The sequence below is a fragment of the Dicentrarchus labrax genome, unplaced genomic scaffold, assembly GCF_905237075.1.
Source record: "Dicentrarchus labrax unplaced genomic scaffold, dlabrax2021, whole genome shotgun sequence".
Taxonomy (NCBI): Eukaryota; Metazoa; Chordata; class Actinopteri; family Moronidae; genus Dicentrarchus; species Dicentrarchus labrax.
Genome location: NW_026136716.1, coordinates 5,877,370 through 5,901,123, shown reverse-complemented (window position 1 = coordinate 5,901,123; position 23,754 = coordinate 5,877,370). Strand labels below are relative to the sequence as shown.

At 39.3% G+C, this 23,754-nt stretch overlaps 4 protein-coding genes and 1 non-coding gene across 9 annotated transcripts; 4 read left to right on the top strand and 1 right to left on the bottom strand.

Annotated features, from left to right (window-relative positions):
* The first annotated feature begins 196 nt into the window (after positions 1-196).
* mtrf1 (mitochondrial translational release factor 1) lies at positions 197-2,620 on the top strand. The gene is made up of 9 exons (XM_051427422.1): positions 197-718; positions 870-967; positions 1,054-1,135; positions 1,287-1,394; positions 1,519-1,691; positions 1,789-1,906; positions 2,016-2,152; positions 2,240-2,338; positions 2,457-2,620. The coding sequence occupies exons 1-9, from the start codon at positions 304-306 to the stop codon at positions 2,568-2,570; spliced, it is 1,344 nt and encodes a 447-aa protein (XP_051283382.1). The 5' UTR covers positions 197-303; the 3' UTR covers positions 2,571-2,620.
* Positions 2,621-3,021: 401 nt separating this feature from the next.
* Positions 3,022-6,291, bottom strand: wbp4 (WW domain binding protein 4). Of its 2 annotated transcripts, XM_051427424.1 has the most exons (11): positions 6,165-6,291; positions 5,920-5,992; positions 5,743-5,805; positions 5,268-5,394; positions 4,942-5,169; positions 4,776-4,849; positions 4,585-4,660; positions 4,262-4,464; positions 4,066-4,140; positions 3,863-4,035; positions 3,022-3,738 (listed from the first exon to the last, which is right to left on the bottom strand). In XM_051427424.1, coding segments are annotated over exons 1-11 (1,296 nt in total). In that variant the 5' UTR covers positions 6,167-6,291; the 3' UTR covers positions 3,022-3,536. The 2 variants fall into 2 exon arrangements, with proteins under 2 accessions (XP_051283384.1, XP_051283383.1); XM_051427423.1 differs by having other exon boundaries at positions 3,863-4,140.
* A 208-nt stretch (positions 6,292-6,499) lies between these two features.
* Positions 6,500-6,571, top strand: trnae-uuc (transfer RNA glutamic acid (anticodon UUC)). Its single transcript has one exon. It is a non-coding gene; the product is annotated as a tRNA-Glu (tRNA).
* A 555-nt stretch (positions 6,572-7,126) lies between these two features.
* On the top strand, positions 7,127-18,192 carry gk (glycerol kinase). Of its 2 annotated transcripts, XM_051427420.1 has the most exons (21): positions 7,127-7,319; positions 8,373-8,446; positions 8,547-8,653; positions 8,758-8,835; positions 8,922-9,001; positions 9,711-9,848; positions 10,025-10,134; positions 10,534-10,600; positions 10,884-10,901; positions 12,680-12,715; positions 12,815-12,882; positions 12,984-13,026; positions 13,100-13,180; positions 13,296-13,374; positions 13,603-13,699; positions 13,798-13,882; positions 14,012-14,132; positions 14,823-14,966; positions 15,071-15,157; positions 15,913-15,999; positions 16,276-18,192. In XM_051427420.1, exons 1-21 carry the CDS (start codon positions 7,227-7,229, stop codon positions 16,284-16,286), a joined length of 1,704 nt encoding a protein of 567 aa, XP_051283380.1. In that variant the 5' UTR covers positions 7,127-7,226; the 3' UTR covers positions 16,287-18,192. The 2 variants fall into 2 exon arrangements, with proteins under 2 accessions (XP_051283380.1, XP_051283381.1); XM_051427421.1 differs by lacking the exon at positions 10,884-10,901 and having other exon boundaries at positions 7,129-7,319.
* Positions 18,193-18,923: 731 nt separating this feature from the next.
* nfkbiz (nuclear factor of kappa light polypeptide gene enhancer in B-cells inhibitor, zeta) lies at positions 18,924-23,701 on the top strand. 3 transcript variants are annotated; one of them, XM_051427425.1, is made up of 12 exons: positions 18,924-19,220; positions 19,643-19,935; positions 20,110-20,139; positions 20,262-20,344; positions 20,692-21,008; positions 21,270-21,375; positions 21,465-21,611; positions 21,754-21,820; positions 21,903-22,072; positions 22,223-22,333; positions 22,418-22,585; positions 22,730-23,701. In XM_051427425.1, exons 2-12 carry the CDS (start codon positions 19,860-19,862, stop codon positions 22,766-22,768), a joined length of 1,314 nt encoding a protein of 437 aa, XP_051283385.1. In that variant the 5' UTR covers positions 18,924-19,220; positions 19,643-19,859; the 3' UTR covers positions 22,769-23,701. The 3 variants fall into 3 exon arrangements, with proteins under 3 accessions (XP_051283385.1, XP_051283386.1, XP_051283387.1); XM_051427426.1 differs by having other exon boundaries at positions 18,927-19,728; positions 19,801-19,935; XM_051427427.1 differs by lacking the exon at positions 20,110-20,139 and having other exon boundaries at positions 18,937-19,220.
* Positions 23,702-23,754: the final 53 nt, after the last annotated feature.

Here is a 23,754-nt window from a genome sequence, read left to right as displayed (position 1 = left end):
TTTTTTAACCAGTAAAAATAAATAAATATAAAATTATGTTTGCATGTTAAGCAACTGAACATGTAAAGTGTGATTTAATTTAAAAAAAAACTACAAATATTAACTTTAAAAATAATTAGCCCAACGGCCGATACAATGGCACTACAGTTCCCAGAGTTCAGTTCGTGAGTCTCCTCGACCTTGCGCCCTAAACTACTTCCGGTATCTCTTACGGGCTAACCGCTGTTGTAGTCTTTGAGGGTCTTTTGTAATCACCGTGTGAATAGTGATTTAATTCACTCATTGTTCGGTAAATGAAGTCAAATGCTCGCCAGCCGCTGCTTTCGGTTGTGCTCTCTATGTAGCCGTGTAGTTTATAACAGCAGCAGAGGAAGAGGAGGAGGAGGAGGAGCAGGAGGAAGGAGGACATTGACAGGACACACCGGTCTGAAATATGCTAACACCACAGTGGGGCAACGCTGGGGCACAGCAGCACCTAAACGCCTCTGCCACAGTGATGTGGAGGACTTGTACAAGAGCGAGTCTGTTCAGAGGTATCTCCAGCAGCTCATGGACGAGCACAGGGACATCAGCAAGAAGTTAGAGCACCCATATCTCAGCGAGTCTGACAGAAAGCTGCTGATGAAGAGACACACAGAGCTGCTGCCTCTGGCAAATGTGTTTGAGAGTACTGAGCAGGCCCTGAAAGACCTTGAGGAGGTCCTGTCACTTCTGCACAGTGAGGAGTTTCTGTATTTCTGTCTAACAATTGTCCAACTATAAGTAGTTCTTTGGTATTTGCACAGTATTACAGAGTCTTGCAGAAAGGTACTGCAGGGTCTTTTAACTCCAAAATATCTGTGAATGTAATTAACCATATTCTGCTGCAGGTTCCTCTGGTACCAAGGATGAAGATACTCAGTTGACCCAGCTGTTGAAAGAGGAGGAAGCACAAATCTCCCACAAGATTTTAGCCTTGAGAAAAGATGTGAGAACACAAACGTGGGATCGAATATGTGTATAAATGTGTTATTGAACAGTTTATGTTGATGAGTTTATCTTCTTTCTCTCCAGCTGATCAAAGCTCTTGTGCCCTCTGACCCTCTTGACTCCAGTGATATTCTGCTGGAGGTTGTATCAGGACGAACAACAGGAGGTATGAATGTGCTTACTTGGTTTCTCACAGTAAAAATGTCTCCAGCTGTAACATACAAGTATCTAGTTGTATGATTGGAAACTACCATTTCAAATACGTAATGTTGCTGACAGTCTTTACAGCCTCTTACTATCCATTTATGTGGTTTCAGGTGACATCTGTCAGCAGTTCACCAGAGAAATGTTTGACATGTACAAGGGTTTTGCCTCTTACAAGAACTGGGACTTTGAGGTTTTTAACTACACAAATGCTGAGTATGGTAAGTCATATTATGGCTATTTAATCGTGTTGGTGCAGAGACATTGCAGAGGGATATTTTGTCACTGTTAATGTTTTTAGCTTATCGTCTACAGCTGCATTCATTGGCTGTGTCTGTGTCTCAGGTGGTTTGCACCATGCGGCGGTGAGAATAGCCGGGGAGAATGTGTACAGATACCTGAAGCATGAAGGAGGAACACACCGGGTGCAAAGGATCCCCGAGGTGGGCCTCTCCTCCAGGATGCAGCGTATCCACACGGGAACCATGACTGTCATTATCCTGCCGCAGCCAGTGGAGGTACACTCCGCTCTTGTCTCTTTATGACTGGCTTTTATCATCAGTCTGTGTTTATCAGCGTCTTTATTTTTGTCCCACGTGTGTTTCGTGTTCACAGTTCGACGTCCACATTGATCCAAAGGATCTTCGCATCGACACGTTCAGGTCTCGAGGTGCTGGGGGCCAAAGTGTCAACACAACAGACAGTGCAGTGCGCATCGTTCATCTTCCCACAGGTGAAGCTTGTTCTCAAGCCGCTCCAGCCTACAGACAGTTCTGCTTTCATTTCATATAAAATATAAATCAGGCCTCGTCACCATCTGTTTTTCATTGTTATCTGAACAGGTATAATAGCTGAGTGTCAGCAGACTCGCTCTCAGCTGCAAAACAGAGACACCGCCATGGGTTTGCTGAGGGCCAGGCTCTACCAGAGCATTCTGGGTAAAGAGACGGAGCAGAGGTATACGCAACGAAAGCAGCAGGTGAGCGAACTCCTTGTGTACCAGTGAATATATGTAATATTCAGAAATCTTTTTATGTCATCTTTCTTATCTGTTAACTAACTTCAGGTGGGCACACGCTCTCAGTCGGAGAGGATCCGCACCTACAACTTCAGCCAGGATCGTGTCACAGACCACAGGACTGGATATGTTACTAGAGACATTAAGGTTAGATATTAAGGGAGTGTCAGTCATGTCACATTGTGTTTTGGTAATATAATTTTTTTTAAAAACTGATGTAAACAGTCAGGTTCATTAACTCTTTGTGGTTCTGGTCTGTGTTTAGGAGTTCATGAGAGGAGGGGAGGCTCTTGATGATCTGATCTGTGACGTACTTGAACACACAGAGAGGGAGGCTTTTATAGAGGTGGTGGAGAAGAGCCTGAAACCATCAGTATAATGTATGCTTGTGCTTGTGTTTTCTTTTTTTAAATAAAATATTAAATTATGTATATTGTGTTATGGTAATTCCCTAAATGACAAAGTACAATTTTCTTATTAAACTTTTAAAATACAACTATTATACACTGGTACAAACTTCACAGTAAAGCTGACCTATTAAACTGACTGTAAACAGACATCAGGGTTGTTTATTGTCAGTAAGTATCCTTCGTGGTTATTTGCCAATCAGGGTGTGGTAAAACCAATCTATCAGCTTTATACACACTCTCCCCAAAAGCATGTCACACCCTGCGTGTGTGTGTGTGTGCCAGCTGACCAGCAACCTGAAGTCATCTAACCTCTTAGTAACTGTTTTCTTCTTCACCTCAGCGGTCTGAACTGTTTTCAAACTAATTCTGCTCGCAAAATTATGTTTTCGGTATCTGAACAGTCATAAAATACAGACATCCTAAATTTAACATCTTTAATCACTTCTATCCAAACTGCTTTATGAAAGTATGACATTTTAACTGACACACATTGTAATGATATTTTCACAGAGGTGCTTACAATGGTAAAAAAAAAAAAAAAAAATACAGATATGAAAAATACAAAAAATTCTTTGAGTTGCTCTGTATATGTACATCTGCTACCAGACTTTATGAAGAAATTAATAAAATGATCAAACTGGGATGCTGACAATATTGTATAAGACTATAAAAGGTGTTGCACACCTTCATTATGACAGACCTCAGTACAAAGAAAAGAACATGGATTTTTTTTTTAAGAAACAGGGTTTCTCAGGTCAATGTGTCCCAAAAATGTTGATAAAAAAAAGATATTTGTGCATCTTGGTTAAAAAAAACAAACTCCTAATGCATTTAATTCACGTCCAAGATCAAAAATGGTGCATCGGTTCCAAGAAAGAGTTTTTATTTGTGTAAAAGTCTCCTGCGTTCTGGCTTGAAGTTGTTCTATGTTCGGGTCAGTCATCGTCGTCTCTCTGTCGGAGGCTCCTGGATTTGCCGTTCTGTGTCTTGTTTCTCCTGAACGAAGTGGGTCCGCCTTCCTCTCCGAGGGAGGTGATGATGCGTTCCTTGAACTTCGGTTTTGGCTCTGGCGGCAGCTCGGCGGGAGCGCTGGCCGTGTTTCCTTCCACCTGGGGCAGCTGTAAGTCCACGCTGGCACTGTAGAGGAAAGGAAAAAGGGAACCGTTAGAGCCCATTTGACACATATTTATTCTTTATCAGGGTCTGTAGGCTGGTGGATCAATATATCAGTATCCTTATCAACCATTTAAACAACACTTACTATGGATCCTTCTCTTCCTGGATCTGTTCCCAGACCCCATATGGATTTGCAGCTTTCGGCCTTTTGGCTTGCGTCTTCCGCTGTATCGGCTCTTCTTTCTTCTCCTCAGGTTTAGCTGTCGTGCTTTGGACCTCTTCCTCTTTTTTCGCCTCTTCAGCGTCCTCTTTAGGAGCCTCCTCTTTAGGAGCCTCCTCTTTAGGAGCCTCCTCTTTAGGAGAATCATCACTTGCTTTATCTTCTCCCTCTTTTTCTGAGGGCTCGTCTTCTGCTTTTCTTTTCTGAAAAAAAAAAAAAAAAAACAAGGTAGAAAAACTGTGAGGTTTGGAATTTTTTGTTTCTACAGAATCTTGACAAGCAGATGTTAAAATTCTTCTCATTCGCTGCCAGGACTCCTCTTACCCTGAAGCTGATCTTCGGGACTTTAGGCTGCTGGCTGGCTTGTTCAGGGACTTCACCCTCTTGAGATGCAGGGGCCTCATTGGAGCCTTCCTCTGATCCCGAGAGTGGCTCCGGCTGAGGGGTTGAAGGCTCTCCCTCTATCTTGGAGCCAGATCCAGAAGCCTCATCAGAAGGAAAGTCTGTTGGCTTCTCCCAACTGGACTCTAAGGGGTGAGGAAGATATCAGAAAGAATAAGAGGGGGAATCCAGAAACAGTAACACCACAACTTGAATGAATTCAGTGGTAATTTAAGTTAATTTTAGATGAGGACATTTTTTTCTACCTCCAGTCTCTGAGTTGTAGTAATATGTGTAACCTTCAGGACTGACAGCTTCCATCCAAGGACAGCTTGAAGAGCTCTAAAGAAAGAAACAATATTAAAGTATAAATGCATGTTATCAGCAACCAACAGAGCATAATACCTAGTTTAAAATAAATATGCAAAAAATGCACAGAAACTAAATATATATTAACCCCAGTCTGTCCAGGCGGTGGAGGGACTGAACTTCCTCCCTGGAAACCTTCTTCTGGTTTTACCCATTGAGATTCTGTAGTAAAAAATACAAACAAAAACATTGAGGTAATGTGTTCGCATACAGGATCCTTTCAAAGAGGAGTTGTGTTTTCAGGTTATGCCCACCTCCAGTTAGCGTGTTGTAATAGTATGTGTTTCCATCATCTGTTTGTCCTTCAATCCAAACCTGTGCTTCCATTTGGTCTCTGAACTTCTTGTTGGCTTTATTTTTCTTTTGTTGTTTTTTGCCCTGGGGTTTTGGCTGATGTTTTGGCTGAGGTTGTACCCGAGGTTGTACCCGAGGTTGTGCCCGAGGTTGTGGCTGTGGTGTTGTTTGGGCCAGTGAACCTTCTCCTAAGACAAAAACACTTCATTTAAAATGTTATCAGTAAACAACATCTCCCCCCAAAGTAGCCTCCGTGTTACACATTATTTCAATAAACAAAAATTACCTGATGACTCCCTTTCCATCCGCTTCAGATCTTCTTCATATGCCTTCAGCGCGGCCTCCTCCATCGCCGCAAACTCTTTAGACATACGCTCCTCCTGCTTCGCCTTATCAATGCTCTTCTTTTTAATCTACGGGGGAGAAAGATCGGATGAAATGAGTGGCTCCGGCTAGCAGCCAATAACAAGAGAGCTTGAGAGTCAGATGGTTATGTCTGGACCTTATCTCTCCTGCCAGTCCTGAGAGCGGTGCCAAGAAGTGCCCATTTTTTTCTTGGCTGTCAGTAATTCATGCCTGTTTAAGTCCCCGAGAAGCCTCGTTAATGAATACTGATTATGTATTATCTGGGTTTTATAGCCATGTGAATCTATGGTCGTCTGTGTGCTTGTGAATCAGCAACCCAGAATCACATGGCTTTGTAACACTTCAATTTAATGGTTAAAAACACCGAAAGAAAAGCTATATATAAACGATAATACCTCAGAGATCTTCGCAGTGACATTTTCTTTGTGGTTCTTCCCTCTTTCGTGGAACTCAACGCTCTGCAGAGCAACACAAACATGAGGACAAACATTAGCAGCATGTAAACACTGTGCTCAGCAACGTGAGCTGCAGCTTTCTTTTTTCTTTTTTCTTTTTCTTTTCCACCCACTCACAGGTTTATTGTCTGCAATCCAGCACTTGCAGTACTGGCAGAATTTCCTGGGTTGTGACTTCCAGTAGTCAGCCCTGAAAATGGACAAGACTGTTAGATAGTAAACAAAAACATGACTGGATTACCTTTAGCACGGACAGCTAACGCGGCTAACAGGCCGAGTTAGTTCATTATTTTAACATTGTGTGAGATTATCGTGATTCAACGTCACACATCAAGTGTCTCCGAGCGTGTCTCGATACTTACATCTTTGAGTGTTGGTGGTTAACACAAGCCGGAGGGGTCAAAACCAACCGGATAGAAACACCACCGCGTCCCACATTACCGGGATGACAACAGGGTCAACTTGTGATGACGACATCGCCAGTCGCCGTACAGACGAGCGCTGTTGACTGTATATTATTATTTTCTGTTTTTCAGAGTCCAGTTTTCCCAATTATCCATTTGAAGTTTGGGAAAGGTGGGACGACAGGAAATCTGTACCACAAAAGGATGACAGTAACAGTGGATACTTTTCTTTTTCACGCATTTTTAAAATGTATTGTGATGTATTCCGTTAGTGATGTTTGGACATCATGGCTTCCCATATGGTCTAGCGGTTAGGATTCCTGGTTTTCACCCAGGCGGCCCGGGTTCGACTCCCGGTATGGGAACTTCTCCTTTTGCCCTTTAATATATGAGTATTTTATAAGAAGGTATATATTTTATGTAAAGTAACCACCGCCAGCTTATTTTTTAATTATTTATAACCATGTTAAAAAATATGAAAATACTATTTTATTTTAAGTAAAAGTTGCGCCAGCAGACATAGAACAGCAGCACGTATTGTGATAGGGATGCATTTAATATAAGATAATGCCTTTATTTATCCCCCTAAGGAGAAATTACAAAATTAATTAATCATTAATTATTGATTATTAATTAATTTAATAATTTACAAAAAGTGTTCCACTAAAAAATATTAAAATTATAATGTAACGAATAAAAGAAGTAGACGATTAATTTAATAATTTACAAAAAAAAAAAAAAAATCAAATTATTAATTTTAATGTAACGAATAAAATAAGTAGACGATATGTACAGCAGTAACTTACTAAAAAAAACTTATATATATATATATAATATTATACAGTTTAACACAATAACGTGAGCTCTTTGCACTGTCGTTGCCATGGTTGTCGCCAAGAACGTCATCACAGTGGGCCAGGACGGACGAGCCGTTACGTTTGAATCAAGCGACTGACCCACCGTCCGTCTTTTGGCTGAGCTTGAGCCGCTTTACCGGCGTCGGTAATCGGTTTGCTGCCCATGAACGGTGCCATGGCCGCGTCCTCACACCGGATAATGCTGGGCCCGCTGGTTGCTGCCATTGACCAGGGGACGAGCTCTACTCGGTTCTTGGTAAGACCCACCGGAACCCACCGGAACCACCGGAACCACCGGAACCAAAGCGGTCCAGTTATATTAAAGCCAGCTAGATGTCTGTATTCCGCCTTTTCGCTGCTTAATCACGTTCAATCAGTCAGGTTTTAGTCACAAAAGTAGTTTTTTATGATCTAAACTGAACCTCAGGGACAAAATCAACATCTGTCTGTGTGAATTACTTCTATAAATCTATAATAATGTATATGTGGAAGCATGAAATGTAGATTATTTACTGTTAATCCAGGGTTTTTATTTTTATTTCTAATTTGTTTTATGATATTTTTTTCTTATATAAGCGGAAGGCCACATTGTGTTTTTGTTTTTCTACCTGCTGGAGTGGAAAGAACAAATTGGGGGATTGTTATAGAATTAAATTATTATTATTATTAATTAATCTTTAATTTTAGTTGCTCATTTAATATTTTGTAATCACTAACTGTGACTTCTCATTTCACTTTGGTAAATGCCACTCGACGTGTGCAGAGGTATTTTTAGCTGTGATAATTGTGCCATTTAAAGGTGATACTTTACAACACTGCTGCTGTACGGTCTCTTATAGACGACAGAGACCGAGACAGACGACCACCCACCTAGAGCCGGAGGGTCTGTCCTAGGTTTCTGTCTTTTAACAGGCAGTTTTTCCTTGCCCTTGTCGCCAAGGTCTTGCTCATGGTGGTACTGTTGAGTCTCTATTTGAAAAGTGTCCTGAGATAACTTCTGTTATGAATTGGCGCTATACAAATAAAATTGAATTGAATTGAATTGAATTAAATAGGTGCAATATTCTAACTTTCAGAGTCATAACTTAGTATAAACGTCACCCGACTGCTGCTCAGTTTGTATTTGAAAAGCAGGTTTGGGATTTAAGTGTGGATCCCACAACTGCCGGGAAATTGTGGGATCAAAAGGGGGAATCAGAAATTCCCTCCAGGATGAACGACTAAAGAGGAGGCCTTGAGCAGGGTTAGAGTGACCAACCCTCCCTGGATGAATAAAGTGATGTGTAGTTGTCTTTTCTCTCTTTTGAAGGTGTTTAATTCAAAAACAGCGGAGCTCCTCAGCCATCACCAGGTGGAAATCAAACAGAGCTTCCCCAAAGAAGGGTAAGTAAGATCCAGATACAGTTGCTGCAAGATGCACACGCGGTTTTAGAAATGCGTAGATTTTCATTTGTTGTGATTTTTTTTCCATCCCGATTTCCAGATGGGTCGAGGAGGACCCCAAAGAGATTCTGCAGTCGGTGTACGAGTGCATGGAGCGGACGTGTGAAAAACTCACCCAGCTCAACATAGACATCTCAAACATTAAAGGTATCCGCACGTTGCTCACGACGCCGCCTCTCACTTTCATTTATTTCAAAGAGGTGTTTCATGATTTTAAAATCTCTGGAAACGTGTGGCTTGGATTTGTCCAGCTATCGGAGTGACCAACCAAAGAGAGACCACGCTGGTTTGGGACAAAGAGACCGGGGAGCCTCTCTACAATGCGATCGGTAGAGTTCTGAATCTCTGTACCACCACTTTGTTTTGTTTCCCTCTTTGTTGCCATGAAAAATAACGAATGGATCATTTTGTTCAGTTTGGCTGGACCTGCGGACTCAGTCAACGGTCGAGCGTCTCATTAATAAAACTCCAGGAAGGAATAAGAACCACTTGAAGGTGAGCTCCTTTCTGTCCCCGAAGAGTTGTTTAATTTCCGGTCAGTTGAAAAAACAGGAGCCTTTTGTTAATGGGTGCACATCAGCTCTTAAGGATTGTAGTTGTCACCATTAGTCACTTTGACACATGGGAAAATAAGTTAGAGTGCACGATCAGGGTCAATAATGGGACATGTATATTATTATAAATTGATTCCAATAATTAAACTATAACTGATAAATTATCCATAATAATATAATAATATATATATATTTTTTATAGGTTTTATGTTCTATGAAAGCCAAAGCTTGTTATGTTTTTTTTATGTTTTTTTAATGTACTTTACTATAAAATAAATGAACATTTGAAGAGTCAGAACAATAGTGATATTAATTACATCTATAAAATCATCCATGTTTGCTCACTACATCTTAGTCTAGTAAGAACTACAGGTTATTAATTAAAAATGATGGTTATCTTATTGGTATCGGACATGAGAAGCCGGTAATTATCAGTTATCATATTGATTGAACCTTGAAAAAGGTTCCAGTTACCCTTTAAGGAGGTTGTATCGGTTGTCATCATGGCCTCTGTTTAATAGTTGGCAATAACTTGGCTGTTATCTCATATTTTCTTAATTCATATTTTATTTCTATATATTTCATTTACAAATGCAGATTTTTGATAACATTGCTCTGGTAGAGTTCATTACATTGTTGTCGTCCTGCAGCATAAAACGGGGCTCCCGATCAGCACTTACTTCAGCGCGGTGAAACTCCGCTGGCTGATGGACAACGTGGACGACGTGCACAAAGCCGTCGTGTCTCACCGCGCCATGTTCGGCACCGTGGACTCTTGGCTCATTTGGGTGAGAGAAGACTCCCTGCTTCAACACAGACGGACTTTTACATCTAGTGATGATTTTAGAGCTGACCCTTGAAAAAACTGACTTGTGTGTGTGTGTGTGTGTGTGTGTGTGTGTGTGTGTGTGTGTGTGTGTGTGTGTGTGTGTGTGTGTGTGTGTGTTTGATGGCTGTCCAACAGTGTTTGACAGGAGGGAAGTCAGGCGGTGTCCACTGCACAGATGTGACCAACGCCAGCAGAACCATGCTGTTTAACATTCACACGATGGAGTGGGACCCAGAACTTTGCAAGTACGACAGTAGACTGTCTCTTATTTGAAAAATACGGCCTCAAAGAGATGAGCTCTTACTTTGAAATTCGTGCCATCGTCATTTATACGCTGTAGATTTAATGTAGCACAGAAATGTGGAAGAAAACAAAATAATGCATCGTCCAAAACAAAACTAAAATTGTGGTTTTTGGGAGTTCAGTGCCTCATTTAACAACAAACAAAGTATAGGTATTAAACATGAAGTAAAGTTAGGAAAACATTTGGCCTAAATATACGTCATGGAGGATTTTTTTACTGGGTATGGAGCAGTTATTTTTAATGCCTGCACCCGTTTGGATTCCCCTTGAAATCAATTAAAGTTCCTTGTAGTGGATTTAATTATTTAAGTGCTGTTGCTCTTTCCTCTAATTCCCATCAGATATTTTGGTATTCCCATGGAGATCTTGCCCAGAGTGAGGAGTTCTTCAGAAATATATGGCCTCATGGTGAGCATGCATACATTTTTCAGTATCTTGCCAACACTGATCTACTTTTAAATTGTAGTGTTTATATTAACTTCTTTTATCCTAATGATTTCATTGTTGTGTCTAGTGTGACTCTAGTGTTGTGTTAAAAGTCTCGTGCAACAGCTCACTAATGAGATAAAAGCAGTTTGTGTGTTTATTTCTGTTCAGTGTGCTTTCAGATTGTGCATGAAGGTTGACTGAGAAATTATTTTAGGCTTTTTTTTTTGTGTGTGTGCCATTGTCTCTCTTCTCTCACTGGTAGAAAATATGTTCTAGCCGGGTAAGTAATACTCGCCATCACTATTTTGCTCATCTTTAAAAGTTAACCCATACTGCTTCTCTGTGGCCAAAGTGATTAGATGATCACACAGTGCATTTCCAAGATTCACACAAAGGCTGATATATCGCTCAGCTGTTCGTTTACTTTGTTTTATTATTAAATGTCGGGAAGTTGTATAAGCGGGTCAGATTCTGGTCTGTTTTCAACCTGCTGTTATTGTCTTATAAATTGAAATTAGGCATTTAACAGCCAAGCATTTATTAAAATATATATATATATATATATATGATTAGCCTTTGATGCACATCACTCTCTTTTGCTTAGTTGTAACTAACTCTTAACTAACATGATTAATTTGCTATCATATATCTTTGCCACTGACTTTATAAAAACATATTACCAAAAAAAGTATTGACACCAGTTTCATGTGAGTAGAAGGAGAAGTTTAACATTTTATAATTGACCTAAAGTACGTTTTTATTAAGTCTTTTCCTCCATGTGCCCTATTATAAACAACAAGCTCATTACGAGTCCACAATTCACTCTTTCGTTGAACTGAGTTGGTAAAACAATAGAATAAAACACCTGTTTTCTGTTATAGGAAAATCTTTCTAAAATATTTTATGAATGAGAGATTAAAGCAGGTTTGTAGTTTTGATTTAATATTGCACAGCTCAATTCACATTAGGCTGCTTAAGGCATCTATTGTGCGACTCTGTGTGACTCTCTGGGTTCCCTCGGCTCAATGGAGCTTCATAGCAACTTAAGCTTGTTTAGTTTTTGTATTCCTGCCTCCGTTTTTGCTGTTTTTGCTCGCTGCCACCGCTCTCTGCAGCACTAAGCGACAGACAGACAAAGTGAGCATAGTGGAGCATTTAGCAGCAAAAGAGCCCTCGGGAGTTAAGAAACAGCCGAAATGAAAGTGAATATTGGGCTCCAGATGAATGCTAATATTTGCTCTTGTGTTGGGTGATCACAGCTTGCTGTAGGTTTAACCAAACAAATAGTTCCATCACATTCACAGAGAAGGTTTAGCAGCGTTTTTTCAGTGATTTCGGACCCTGCAGAGACTCGTACACAAACACGAGGGCGAACATATAAGCTTCATTGGAAATGTGCTGGATGGTCCGTGTCCATTGCTTCTGTTGTGGCATGCTACTCGGCTGGTTGTCATTAACACCCACAGCAGACCATCATCCTCTGCTGCGTCCCATCACGTCTACCTAAATCTCTTCACTCTTTGCCTTTAAACATTTCACCAAAACGACGTAGGAGTGAAGACATTTTAATTTATACAGGTTCCCTCGATGTTACTGTACTTTGTGGTAGAATTAAAATATTTGAGTTATTTGGCTTCAGGTAGCCAAATAATGAGTAATTCCCTTTTGTTTCAGTGTTGTTGTCGGGCAAGGTTGTTGCTCATAGTGATTAAAAACTACGTTTTCCCCTTGATGACTGATTGTATTTGGAATTTCTGGTAAATTATTTATATTTATTTGATATTTTGGCAACAAATATGTATGTATAATTTCAAGTTTTTAATCAGTCATACACATTTTTATTTATAAATGTGAACTAACCAAATGAGCAGATATTTGAATCAAATCCATCCAAAATTGAATAGTTTTAATCTCTCTATTTGATATCCCAAGAGGCCGTTAGAACCAACAATACAACAAATTGCAGATGAAACAAAACACTTAAAATGTTCTTTGAATGTCACAACATTAAAATACACAGTTCACTTATTAAACAAAACCATCTTCTCCCTTTGACAGAAATCTGGAGCTCTTTCAGGTATTCCCATTTCAGGGGTAGGTTCATCTCTAGTTTTACTTCCCAGCATTGTCTCCATGTGCTTGATGTGCTTTGAAGTTTGTTGATAGATTTATGTGTGACCTTTTTAAAAATAGTGTCTCGGGGATCAGTCAGCAGCACTCGTCGGACAGATGTGCTTTCAGGATGGACAAGCGAAAAACACGTAAGTGACTTTGTGTGGCTTTTTTCTGGACTTTCCTTCCAATGTTTGGATTCTCCTTTGTTAGAAATTCAAGTACATTCAAGGTTTATTATGTGTTTCAGGTATGGAACGGGCTGCTTTCTCCTGCGAAACACTGGACCTAAGGTACATTACTGAAGATTTGTGTTTTAAACACTCATACATTGCATTAGTGTGACACCTTTCTGTTGTTTTGCAGCCTGTAATGTCTGATCACGGCCTCCTCACCACTGTAGCGTACAAACTCGGCCGGGATAAACCTGCCTGTTATGCACTGGAGGTACAGTATCTCAAAACACCTATTATTCCTTTTATAATATACTGTATAATCAAAAATATACTCTGTGCACTCCGAGAGCCTTTCAGTTTAGGGTGATTTGTGTTTTTCTTGGCAGGGCTCTGTGGCCATTGCAGGAGCTGTGGTTCGTTGGCTGCAGGACAATCTCGGGATCATCGGATCATCTGAAGAGCTCGGTATGTTTGAAGAAAAATCAAACGTGACGAGCGGCATCTTCAGGGCTGTGGTGTGATTTAATCTCTAGAGTATCTGTACAGGGATAGTAAAATGTGTATGTATACACAGCGACAACAACAACAATTAAGAGCAATTTAAGAAGCTAAAACTGCTATTTAAGAGAAATACACATAGGTATTTCCCTTCATACAACCTGCTTTTCTGTTGTTTTTTTTTCTCCCGTGCAGAGAAGTTGGCTGCATCCGTCGGTACGTCCTACGGCTGTTATTTTGTTCCTGCATTTTCGGGTCTTTATGCACCTTACTGGGAGCCCAGTGCGAGAGGGTAAGACCAAGAACTTCTCTGTATAGTTGTAAACACATCTGATATGATTCACACAGCCTGCTTTAATCCGGAGTCCTACTGCTTTCTCTGTGTCACAGGATCATTTGCGGGTTAACTCAGTTTACAAATAAGAGTCACCTCGCATTTGCTGCTCTGGAAGCTGTCTGTTTCCAGACACGAGAGGTAAAATAGAAATATCTCTTTAAGTTTAACTGCTTTGTGGAGTAGTTCACAAAACTGGGATTTCTGAATACATTTATTTGACTAGAAGGAGGTATTTGTGTAATTATTGGGATATTTGAATGGATGCAGATACTGGACGCCATGAATCAGGACAGCGGCATCCCGCTAACTCAGCTCCAGGTGGACGGAGGAATGACGTCCAACAGGTTGCTGATGCAGCTGCAGGCAGACATTCTCTGTATCCCCGTCGGTGAGATTTCCATTAATGTCCTATCATATTTTTAGGTTTTATGTGACGTGTGTGTCAAAGTGAAAGTGTTGACAGCCATAACAAACTCTGGCAACCAAACTGGTTCTCTTACCCTCAGAGCAGATGACACATTTATCTGATGTGAAGGCAACTGACTACGTTTTAATTATGTTTAGAGAGGCCAGCCTGCATTCGTCTCGCACGCACAACCCACAGATACAGGATGTTTAATGGAAATATATGTCATAAATAATAGTCTATGTCAACACTATTCGCACACTGACGTCCTTTTGTATCTACACTAGAAGCCTCACTGCCCTCTGCTGGCATCATGTGGAATAAATGATGAAGTGAGGAGACATGTCTTACACAGCGGCCCCTAAATATATCCAGATTGATCACAGTGATCAATGTTCACTGTAAAACCTTTAAGTTAACTCAAAAACATTCTTGATTAAGCAGTTTTTACTTGTAATTTTAAGTGACACTGACTTAATCTTTATTTGTACTTTGTAAACAAAATACTTAGTTAAAGGTACTTCATCGGGAATGTTTTTATAACTTAAAGTTTTTGAGTTAAAATAATCATTAAATCACAACAGTGTTGTTATTACTACTTCTAGTAATATGATTATTTTACAGTAACTTGTATTGCTATGTGACTATTATTCACACTGTTCTTATTTCCAGTGAAGCCGTCCATGCCTGAGACCACAGCGCTCGGTGCAGCGATGGCAGCGGGAGCAGCAGAGGGGGTGAGCGTGTGGAGTCTGAACCCAGAGGACCTGAGTGAAGTCACCTCTGAGAAGTTCGAGCCTCAGATCAACACTGAAGGTACAGTGGGCTGCTGCCGCCACCGCCGCCTCTACACGCCTTCGAAGTATGTGTGTTCAGTAGCTGCTGCTTAAAAAGTAATGGTGTTTCTGTATGCCTTGCAGAGAGTGAGTTTCGGTACGCCCGGTGGAAGAAGGCGGTGCAGAAATCCATGAACTGGGAGACGACAGAGCCTGTTTGTAATGGAAACGGTAGGCAGTATCACACTGGAGCCAAATAACTTGAAGAACTTGAACGCTCGCTGTCAATGTGGGGCCCAATATGACAATGCAGACATGCCTGTATGGATAAGGATTATAAGGATTTTTGGGAGCTGTAATTGTTCCTCCTGTCCATCCATTAAACCCATTAAATCCATTAGATGTTAATGCAAGTGATGGGGGACAAAAACACATTCCTATTAGTACATTTACCAATAAAATGCTGCTGCTCTGTCATTTAAATCAGGGCTGCTGTAAAAATAAATTAAAAATATAATATCAATTGCTCTTTAAATATGTAGGATCACTAATTATTAATTGCAGTGTTTATGTTTCCATGAAGTTTCTGTTTGGGCCCTCCAAGGGAAAATATTTAGCCACCCCTCCTTTAAATCCATAATACTGCCGCTAATAACATACCATAACATACTTGAGGCTTAATCTGCAGGTAAAGGACATTTCTGATCCTCTTGCTCTTTAATTAATTATTCCGTTCCATATTTAGAGAAAAGACGGTAAAAAACTGGTAAAATAACCAAATTATAGTCGTGCAGATGGTTATTAGTTAACATTGACACAAAAGCTTTATCCTGCTTTGACATAAAAAGATATAACTGAACTAAAACTAACTTTAAAAAAAATAATAATAATAAAGTAGACTGAATTGTCGTTTGTCCTTTAAACATATTGTTCTTCTGTGTCTCCCCACTGTTTTCCCTTATTTGTTTGTTCAAATGACCGAAAAGGTGAAACTAGTATCTTCAGCAGCGCCCCGCTGGGCTTCTACATCATTGGCAGCATGTTGATGTTAATTGGTGCAAAATACCTCGCAGGTGAGTGTCTTCTTCAGTACGTGTATGAAGCAGAATATTAGTGTAGGCGTAGATGTTACTGGTTCTGTTAATGTGAATGACAGGATTACATGCTATGACTTTAGATCCTGCTGTACTTTACCAGGAAGCAGTCGCACTACATGATAACACCAGCTCCTGTTTGTTTATGAGCCACCTTCAGACTTTTGTCACATACTTGAGCAGCATGTTAGGTGTGCCATGTTTAATTAATGTCAGTGATGGTGACCTTTCTTGAAATGTATTTCTCTCTGTTAGGCCGCAACTAGGCTCCGACTCCCGGAGGCATTGAAGCAAAGAGGGAAGTGGAGACAAACAGCTGGACCACCACTTGTACTCTCAGCTGCACTCGTTTCCAAAAGGAATTCCAGGATAAAGACGTTCCTGCTGAATCTTACTGGAAAATGTTTGACCTGACTCACTGAACTTTGTTATTTTTCCCTGTGTTTTTTTTTTTTTCATTTAATTTGAATGCATTTTTTTCAGCAGCAGACAAGAACACATTGGTACATTAGATTTATTTTAGCAGGAGTGTGCATGCAGTATTTTCTTTTTCTTTTTTTTACAATGTTGAGATGGTATGAACTTCTGAGCTTATTTATGTAGAAACCAATGCTAGTGCAGATTGTTGTCCACAGCTGTGTCAAGTGAAGTTTGCTGTTTAATTTGCTTTATTTGCTGTTCGTCAAATTCACTGTTACCCTTGAATGGTAGTCTAACGGGCATCCTGTAATGTTTTGTTGTTGGAGACCCTCCGCTATGAGCTACAGAAGAATTTTTAGAGCACTTTATATTTTTGTTTTGTCTTGTGGGAGCTGTGTACTAACAGAGTCTAATATATATATATATATATTTTTTTTTTTTTCTTCCTAACAGTTGGGATTAAGAGACAGAAAGAAAGAGTTAGTTTGTGGTTAAATGAAAACAAAGGAAGGACTGAACTGACGAGGTTGCTTCTATGCTTTTGTAAGCAGGAATAATACGTGTTGTGTAATAGCTATGAAGGGCAAAAATGAATTGGCAGACAATTAGAATTTCTGTGTTCACGTATATGAATAAATGGTGAATTTGACACGTTTAAAAAAAATCTCCCAAAGCTAGAAACCAACTAAGAACATCATAAGGGACAAAAACTGACGCAGCTATTAATAAGTTATTTATTTTGGTCTCAGATTTTTTTCATCCCCGGACGCTCGATTTCATTACAGTATGAATTTTTTAAGGCCTGTCACGGTTCAGATTCAGATTTAACATTCTCCACATGTAATGAAATAGGCAAAAAAATGTAGTATTGTTCCTCTGGTGTTTATCAGGGGAATTTACACATAGCTGTCTAGTTACTCTTTTATCAACGTCAAATGCTTAAAAAAAAGTTTAATTAACTTCTGTGACGTGCAAAACGTCAAATATGCAAAAATCTTGTGCAGAACAACTCGAACGCAAATGTTTTATTTGCATTGTTAAAGAAGACTCTTGGTGAACGTCTGTCGCACTAAAATGTTAAGAGTGCAGTGTTTTGTCTCTGATTAAATTATTTAAATTAATGCTTAATTTAAAATAAGATTTATGAATCCATAGGGACAGAAATTCGTTCCTTTTGCTCTGTAGAGAAGGTCGGAGGAGTTAACCTTGACAGAAGTAGAAGCGAGTAAACAAACGTCAGTGTTTAATCTGTTGCCTCTGGTTGTTGTATTTGTCTTTCTGTGTTGGAACAAATAGAGAACCAGTGTTCGTCTGGATAGAAGCAGAACGGGTATTTTGTTTAAGAAATGGTTAAGCGTCTGCTCTGCGTTGTCAGGCTATTATTTGTCAAACTGAAAGTATGAAATTTCTGCGTTCAAAGGCTCAAAGTGCTCTTCCGGGATGTAAACACCATTTACAAATGTATATTTATGAATGAATTGAATATATGCGAAAAGTCATCATGAGTTGGGAGGCTTTGACTTAAGTGTTTACATTTTGAGAAATAGATTTAAGCATGAAAGCAAAGTACGCTACCAATTCTCATGTAAGACCTTTTTAACTGTGAAACTGCTGGTTTTAATGATGAATTGAAACTACTCCACACTCTTGCACTCTGCATGGCATTACCTTCAACTCATTCACAGTGGAATATAAAAAGTGTACAATACTGTCCTTAATAAATTAAAAGGGGGCATTAAACCCTAAATGTGATGTTCCAGATGTGTTGACTTCGGGGAAGGAGGAACTAATATCTGGCCAACACTGTTCAGTTGGAAATGTAAGGGCTTTGAAATGAGGAAACACTTCTTATTTTCTTTATGTATGGAAACAGGTTGTGTGGGAAAGTAAATGTCATCAAAATAGATTCATTTAGTTCTGATTTAATAATAATAATAAAAATAATAAATGTTTTCTCAAATGCTCAAAGTACAAATTTGAGGTACTTGTGCTTAACTTTGTACTTTTTTATACATTTATTTGACAGCTTCAGTTACTAGTTACTTTACAAATTAAGATTATTGCACACAAAAACGTGAAAATGTGCAAGCTACAACAATTTGTTACTATTTTGATAATCGTTTGTCATTTTTCAAGCGAATTATTTCATGGTTCTGCCTTAAAAATGTGAAGATTTGCCACTTTTCCTTTTAATTATTTTAGTAACTTTCAATTTTATTCTATTGTTTGGACAAAACAAGCATTGAGAATGTGTCGCTGGGCTATGGGTAATTGTGATGACACTTTCTTTAATCTGCTATTTTCTGATTTTTTCAGATCAGTTGAATAATTTATGAAATAATGAGCAAGTTAATAAATAATAAAAAAATAATAATTTATACTCCTGTAACAACTTATAAATCCGGGTGATTAGATTACTGCTCGTCACTCGACAAAATGAGACTGAAAGGTTTAATTTGTTGATGTAACTACGCAACTATGTAAGAAAGCAACAACAAGCCATGTTCTAATCTTATGGACCAAAAAGTAAAAATTAACCATAAATCGAACTTTGCACTACCACCACATTCAGCTAGTCCTCTGCTATAAGGACAAACAAGCATACACTGGATCTGGACTCAAGCCAAACCCAACATGCCTTTCTCTGAGCTGTTAGCAGGGAAGGCGTTTGTGCCACCAACACCTCAAATTACTCACCTGCCCTTCCTTTTATTGCACGTTGGGTCTTTCAGTTCTGCAGATGTTCCAGTGGTGCACAGGTTGATCAGTAAGTTTAACAGGTATGTACAATAACATAAATATATTTATTACTGTGTAATATATGTTCAATAACATTGTTTTTTTCTTGCTGTATTGAGTATTATTTTTCAAGTTTGCTCTGCAGTCTGGTTACTGATTCACTTATGAAGGCTTTATTGTTCAGTGGCTTTGCTTGTGTGCAGTACATTGGCCTCGTTTGCATATCAACTGACCCTCAACTAGTTTTTCTGTTAGAGGACTGGACTTTTAAGATAAGGATTCACTTTATAAATGATTTACTATTTAGTCTTTGAATCAATTTAATGCAAACTGCAAATAAAAAGTGGTAAAACTGAATTTTTGCAGCATTCACCTTCTAGGATTAACTTTCAGCTGTGACAAAATGTGCAAGACCTTTATTTTGAAACTGACACTGGACTCATCTCACTAACCTGTCAACCAGGAAGTTGAGCCAGGTGTGGGGCATTTTGTGAGGCAGTTGTTCCTCATTTCTGATCCTGCGGTGACAAGTGGAAGAGCTGCAGACAGGTGAGTCGCTCGTGCGTTTTCTTGTCACACCCTGTCACTGACTAATTGATCACTGACTGTTTTACATTCCAGTTGTGTGAGAGGAGAAAAGTTCCAAGTGGAGTTGATTGCTAATAGATGACTCTGTAAACATGTTGGATCCAAGAGGGCATGAAACCAGAGGAAGCCAGAGTCTGTCAATGGGGGCCAACTTCATAAACGATACAGGTCAGTTTTTATAATCGCTGTAATCTGATATAACCATTCACCACTTTCAATAAAATGAAACTCTACCCACAGCTCACTGTTTAATCTTGTGGTTCCTAAACATTTGATTCCACTTGCATTGTTTTCGAGACACAGGGGGAACGAGGAAGTTTAACTTATTTCTGTTTGCATTAGAGAACGGCAGGATTCGGATCCTTTATTTAGGTAAAAGTACAAACACCTAAAACCTTACTTCAGTAAAAGTGTGTGAGTATATTCCTGCAGACTTCAACGTTTCTTTCACCTTTGTGATTTAATCTGATCATGCACACTGTGTTTTTCCTCAGGCACTGATCCCAAGCCACCAGAATACGCTCAAGCCGTCCACAAGAAGAACACCGTGAAGGAACTGCTATTGCTGAGACGCCAGGTTAGTCCCCGGTAGAACAGGTATTTAAACACATGAGCATGATAGGACAAGTTTGACTGAAGGATTTGGAAGTTGCAATCAACTCCAATATGTTTTTATCTACAGTTGTTTGGAAAAAGAAGAATATGTAGGAATTTTAGCTTTATTTCTTTTAAAAGCTGTTCACCTGTCTAGTTTTGTTTCTGAGGATGGAGTTTGACTTCCTTCAGTATAAGGAAAAAGCATTCCTCCACTTCAATAAAAGTACAGGTTGTTAGTATGCAAATAATTGAAAGACAGTGCCAAATGTGGGTTTGTTAAATACCCTTACTGAATTAAATTACAGCTCAGAAATTTTTCTGTTCTAGAAATGGAACTGCTCGCGGGACGACAACAACATGGAGCATAAATTCAAATTTGCAAAATCTGAAGCTTTCTCCAACGACATGAGTTGTCATTGGTTTGGGCATCCAGCACCAGTAAACTTCAATATTACCAATCAATGGGCTCCCGAAAATGGTAATATTACCCCACAGCTAACGCAATGTCCAGCTCTGTGGGGACAAGAGGCTCCGACTGCTGAGGTGAAAATGACTTTATTTCACTGGCAAATACAGCAAGAGGCACAGAAAGTTGAAGGAATTTCTCTGGAGCTGCTGAACATGCAAGATGTGGATGGTGACACGTATGTATTGATGAAGACAGTCAATTTAGACAAGTTGAAAACAGTTGAAATAGTGAACTAAAAGTGAATAAACAGCTGAAATAGTGAGCTAAATAATAAATGAAGAGAATAAGATAAAAGTAATGAATGTCCAGCCGTAACAGACCTAACCTTAAACACTGACACATGGACATACTATATATATATATATATATATATATATATATATATACATATATATATATTGCTTGTGGATAAACAACCTTCTTTTCCAACCACCAGATTTCTTCACATAGCAGTGGCACAAGGTAGACGTGCTCTGGTGTACGTGCTCGCTGCACATATGGCCAGATGTGGCTCTGTGGACGTGAAAGAACACAACGGGCAGGTATAAAGCAAACACAAGTACTGTTTCAGTGACTCGTGGTTTTCAAGTGCATGTTGTTCAGTGTCCGTTGTTAATGCACACCTACACAGACGGCTCTTCAGTTAGCAGCTGCCACCAATCAGCATTTGATTGTCCACGACCTGCTGACACACGGAGCGCAGATCAACACTCGAGACCTCTGGGGCCGCTCTCCTTTGCATGTTTGTGCTGAGAAAGGCCACTTGCTCAGTCTTCAGGTAAAAATGCATCAACATCTCTCTCTCTCTCTCTCTCTCTCTCTCTCTCTCTCTGTGAAATGTCGTCATAGTTACTGCATCAATTCTTCAGTTATGGCCAAAAATGTGTTTTGTTTTGACTATCTTGATTTCTTTTCCACAGAGCATCTGGAGGACGTTAGTGGGAGGCGGCAGGCAGTCACTTGATATTGAAATGTTCAATTATGATGGTGAGTTTAGTTTTATTTAGCTTTAAAAAACCTCTTCAGTAAAACTTGTTTGTAATGAAACACTGCTGTTCTGTGTCTGGAGGTTTAACTCCGCTGCATGCAGCAGTCCTGACTCACAACGCCGTTGTTAAAGAGCTGAGGAGTCTGGGAAACCCTTGTTCATACATGAAAACGGAGCTGGGGCAGAGGAGACAGAAGCATGTTGAATGTATTAAGACTCTGCTGCTCATGGGCGCCTCCTTTGGGACAAAGGTAACTATCAGAACTCCTTAACTGCTGCCTTTGTTTTGATGTTTGGTTTATGTTCATTTGAAATCATATTTCCTTTTATTTCCCTGCACCCACAGAAGCTCCACCTTATGAAAACAACCTTGTTTTCTGGTTTATTTTTGATTTCCGCAGGATCTTAAAAGTGGACGGACGTGTCTTCACATGGCCTCTGAGGAGGCAAATTTAGAGCTTCTGAGCATTTTCCTCGACCAGCCATCTTCACTGTCCGTCGTAAACATCCCGGTAAGTTGCCCTGTTGTTGTAATGAAACCGGAGTGAAATGAATGAATTGACCGTAATGTGTAATTCTGTGTCCGTATGCTTCAGACATTCAGTGGGAACACCGCCCTGCACATTGTCAGCGCTTTGCAAAATCATAAAACTCAAGTGGAAGCAGTGAAGCTGCTGATGAGAAAGGGAGCCGACCCCGGCACCAGGAACTTTGAAAATGAACTGCCGTCTCAGCTGGTGCCTGAAGGCCCCGTCGGTGAAAAGGTATCAGATTATCTTATCTGAACAAAGACAAGGCCTCGCTACTATGAGAGGCATTTGAAAACACACTGGATTGAGGAACTAAGTTTGTTATGTGATAAGATCCTTCTTGCACATGATGTTATTTTATTTTTCTTTGTTTTCCAGGTGCGGCAGGTCCTGAAAGGGAAATATTTTCATGCTTAAGTGAAGCTCAAGAACACTGTCAGTCAGACAGTCCACACTAACTATTATTTGCCAAAATAAGGCAGATTGTGGTTGTTTCAGTGAAACATGTCACATTGTTCATTACCATGTAATGTCCAAATAGAAGAGGTTTTTGTGTTTTAGCTCTATAAATAAAGTGTATACGTTATTGTTTTTGTCAATAATCGGATTCGTTTAAGATTTTTTAAGGTTTGATGATTCATGATTAGTTAAGTTTTGTTTTTTAGATTTATGGAGGATTGAATCATGGGTTTTGGTGTTTTTTTTTAGTTCAGTTTGAAATTTCACTGCTATACCATTTGCATATTGTTGTTTATTTGGTTGAGTTGGAGGTATGAATGGAAATGTTGTACTGCATGTCATATATCAACAGTTATTTTTAAATCATCTGTAGTTCCTGGAGAAAATGTACTATTACTCCACTGAATGACATTTTATTGTGAAAAGTTATGTTATGTCATGAGATTTCTTTTTCAAATAGTTTTAAGAGATTTCAACATTCTGTATATTTTTTTTAAATGTTGATTTTCTTTAGTTAAAGGGGATGGAAACAGTTGACGCAAAGTTGTCTTTTGGTGTCTATAAAGTCAAAATGTTCATGAGAAAGACCAGTGAAGAGGTTTGGAAGTGAAACTGATATTTTTCTAGTAGTAGCCAATAATATTTAGGACTGTCCTGCAATCCAGTCTGGTATTCAAATTTAATTTTTGCATTTCGATCTTCCAGTTACCCCTGGTCTGTATTCAACATTGTTTCTGTTGACTATTTGTGTCAGTGTGTGAAAATACTGTAATCATTTTTCAATAAAGTTCTTTATGTTGATGAAGTTAAACAAAATGATGCACATAGACAGTATATATAATTGTATGAACTGTGTATGTATACAATATTGTAAATAAAGAGTTGATCCCAGAGTGTGAATGATGCTTGAGCACATCCAATGTTGGCATTTACAGGACATAGAA

Bases quoted from the DNA above. Each gene is read 5' to 3' on its own strand.
- mtrf1 (XM_051427422.1), top strand. From the start codon at position 304: ATGCTCGCCAGCCGCTGCTTTCGGTTGTGCTCTCTATGTAGCCGTGTA. The intron at 968-1,053 runs GTGAGAACACAA...CTTTCTCTCCAG, and splicing joins TTTTAGCCTTGAGAAAAGAT to CTGATCAAAGCTCTTGTGCC. The intron at 2,153-2,239 runs GTGAGCGAACTC...AACTAACTTCAG, and splicing joins ATACGCAACGAAAGCAGCAG to GTGGGCACACGCTCTCAGTC.
- gk (XM_051427420.1), top strand. From the start codon at position 7,227: ATGAACGGTGCCATGGCCGCGTCCTCACACCGGATAATGCTGGGCCCG. The intron at 12,716-12,814 runs GTAGGTTCATCT...TTTTAAAAATAG, and splicing joins CAGGTATTCCCATTTCAGGG to TGTCTCGGGGATCAGTCAGC. The intron at 14,133-14,822 runs GTGAGATTTCCA...TCTTATTTCCAG, and splicing joins CATTCTCTGTATCCCCGTCG to TGAAGCCGTCCATGCCTGAG.
- nfkbiz (XM_051427425.1), top strand. From the start codon at position 19,860: ATGTTGGATCCAAGAGGGCATGAAACCAGAGGAAGCCAGAGTCTGTCA. The intron at 20,345-20,691 runs GTTAGTCCCCGG...TTTCTGTTCTAG, and splicing joins TGCTATTGCTGAGACGCCAG to AAATGGAACTGCTCGCGGGA. The intron at 21,376-21,464 runs GTATAAAGCAAA...ACACCTACACAG, and splicing joins TGAAAGAACACAACGGGCAG to ACGGCTCTTCAGTTAGCAGC.
- wbp4 (XM_051427423.1), bottom strand. The intron at 5,806-5,919 runs GTGAGTGGGTGG...GTTGCTCTGCAG, and splicing joins GGATTGCAGACAATAAACCT to AGCGTTGAGTTCCACGAAAG. The intron at 5,395-5,742 runs GTATTATCGTTT...TCTCCCCCGTAG, and splicing joins TCACTGCGAAGATCTCTGAG to ATTAAAAAGAAGAGCATTGA.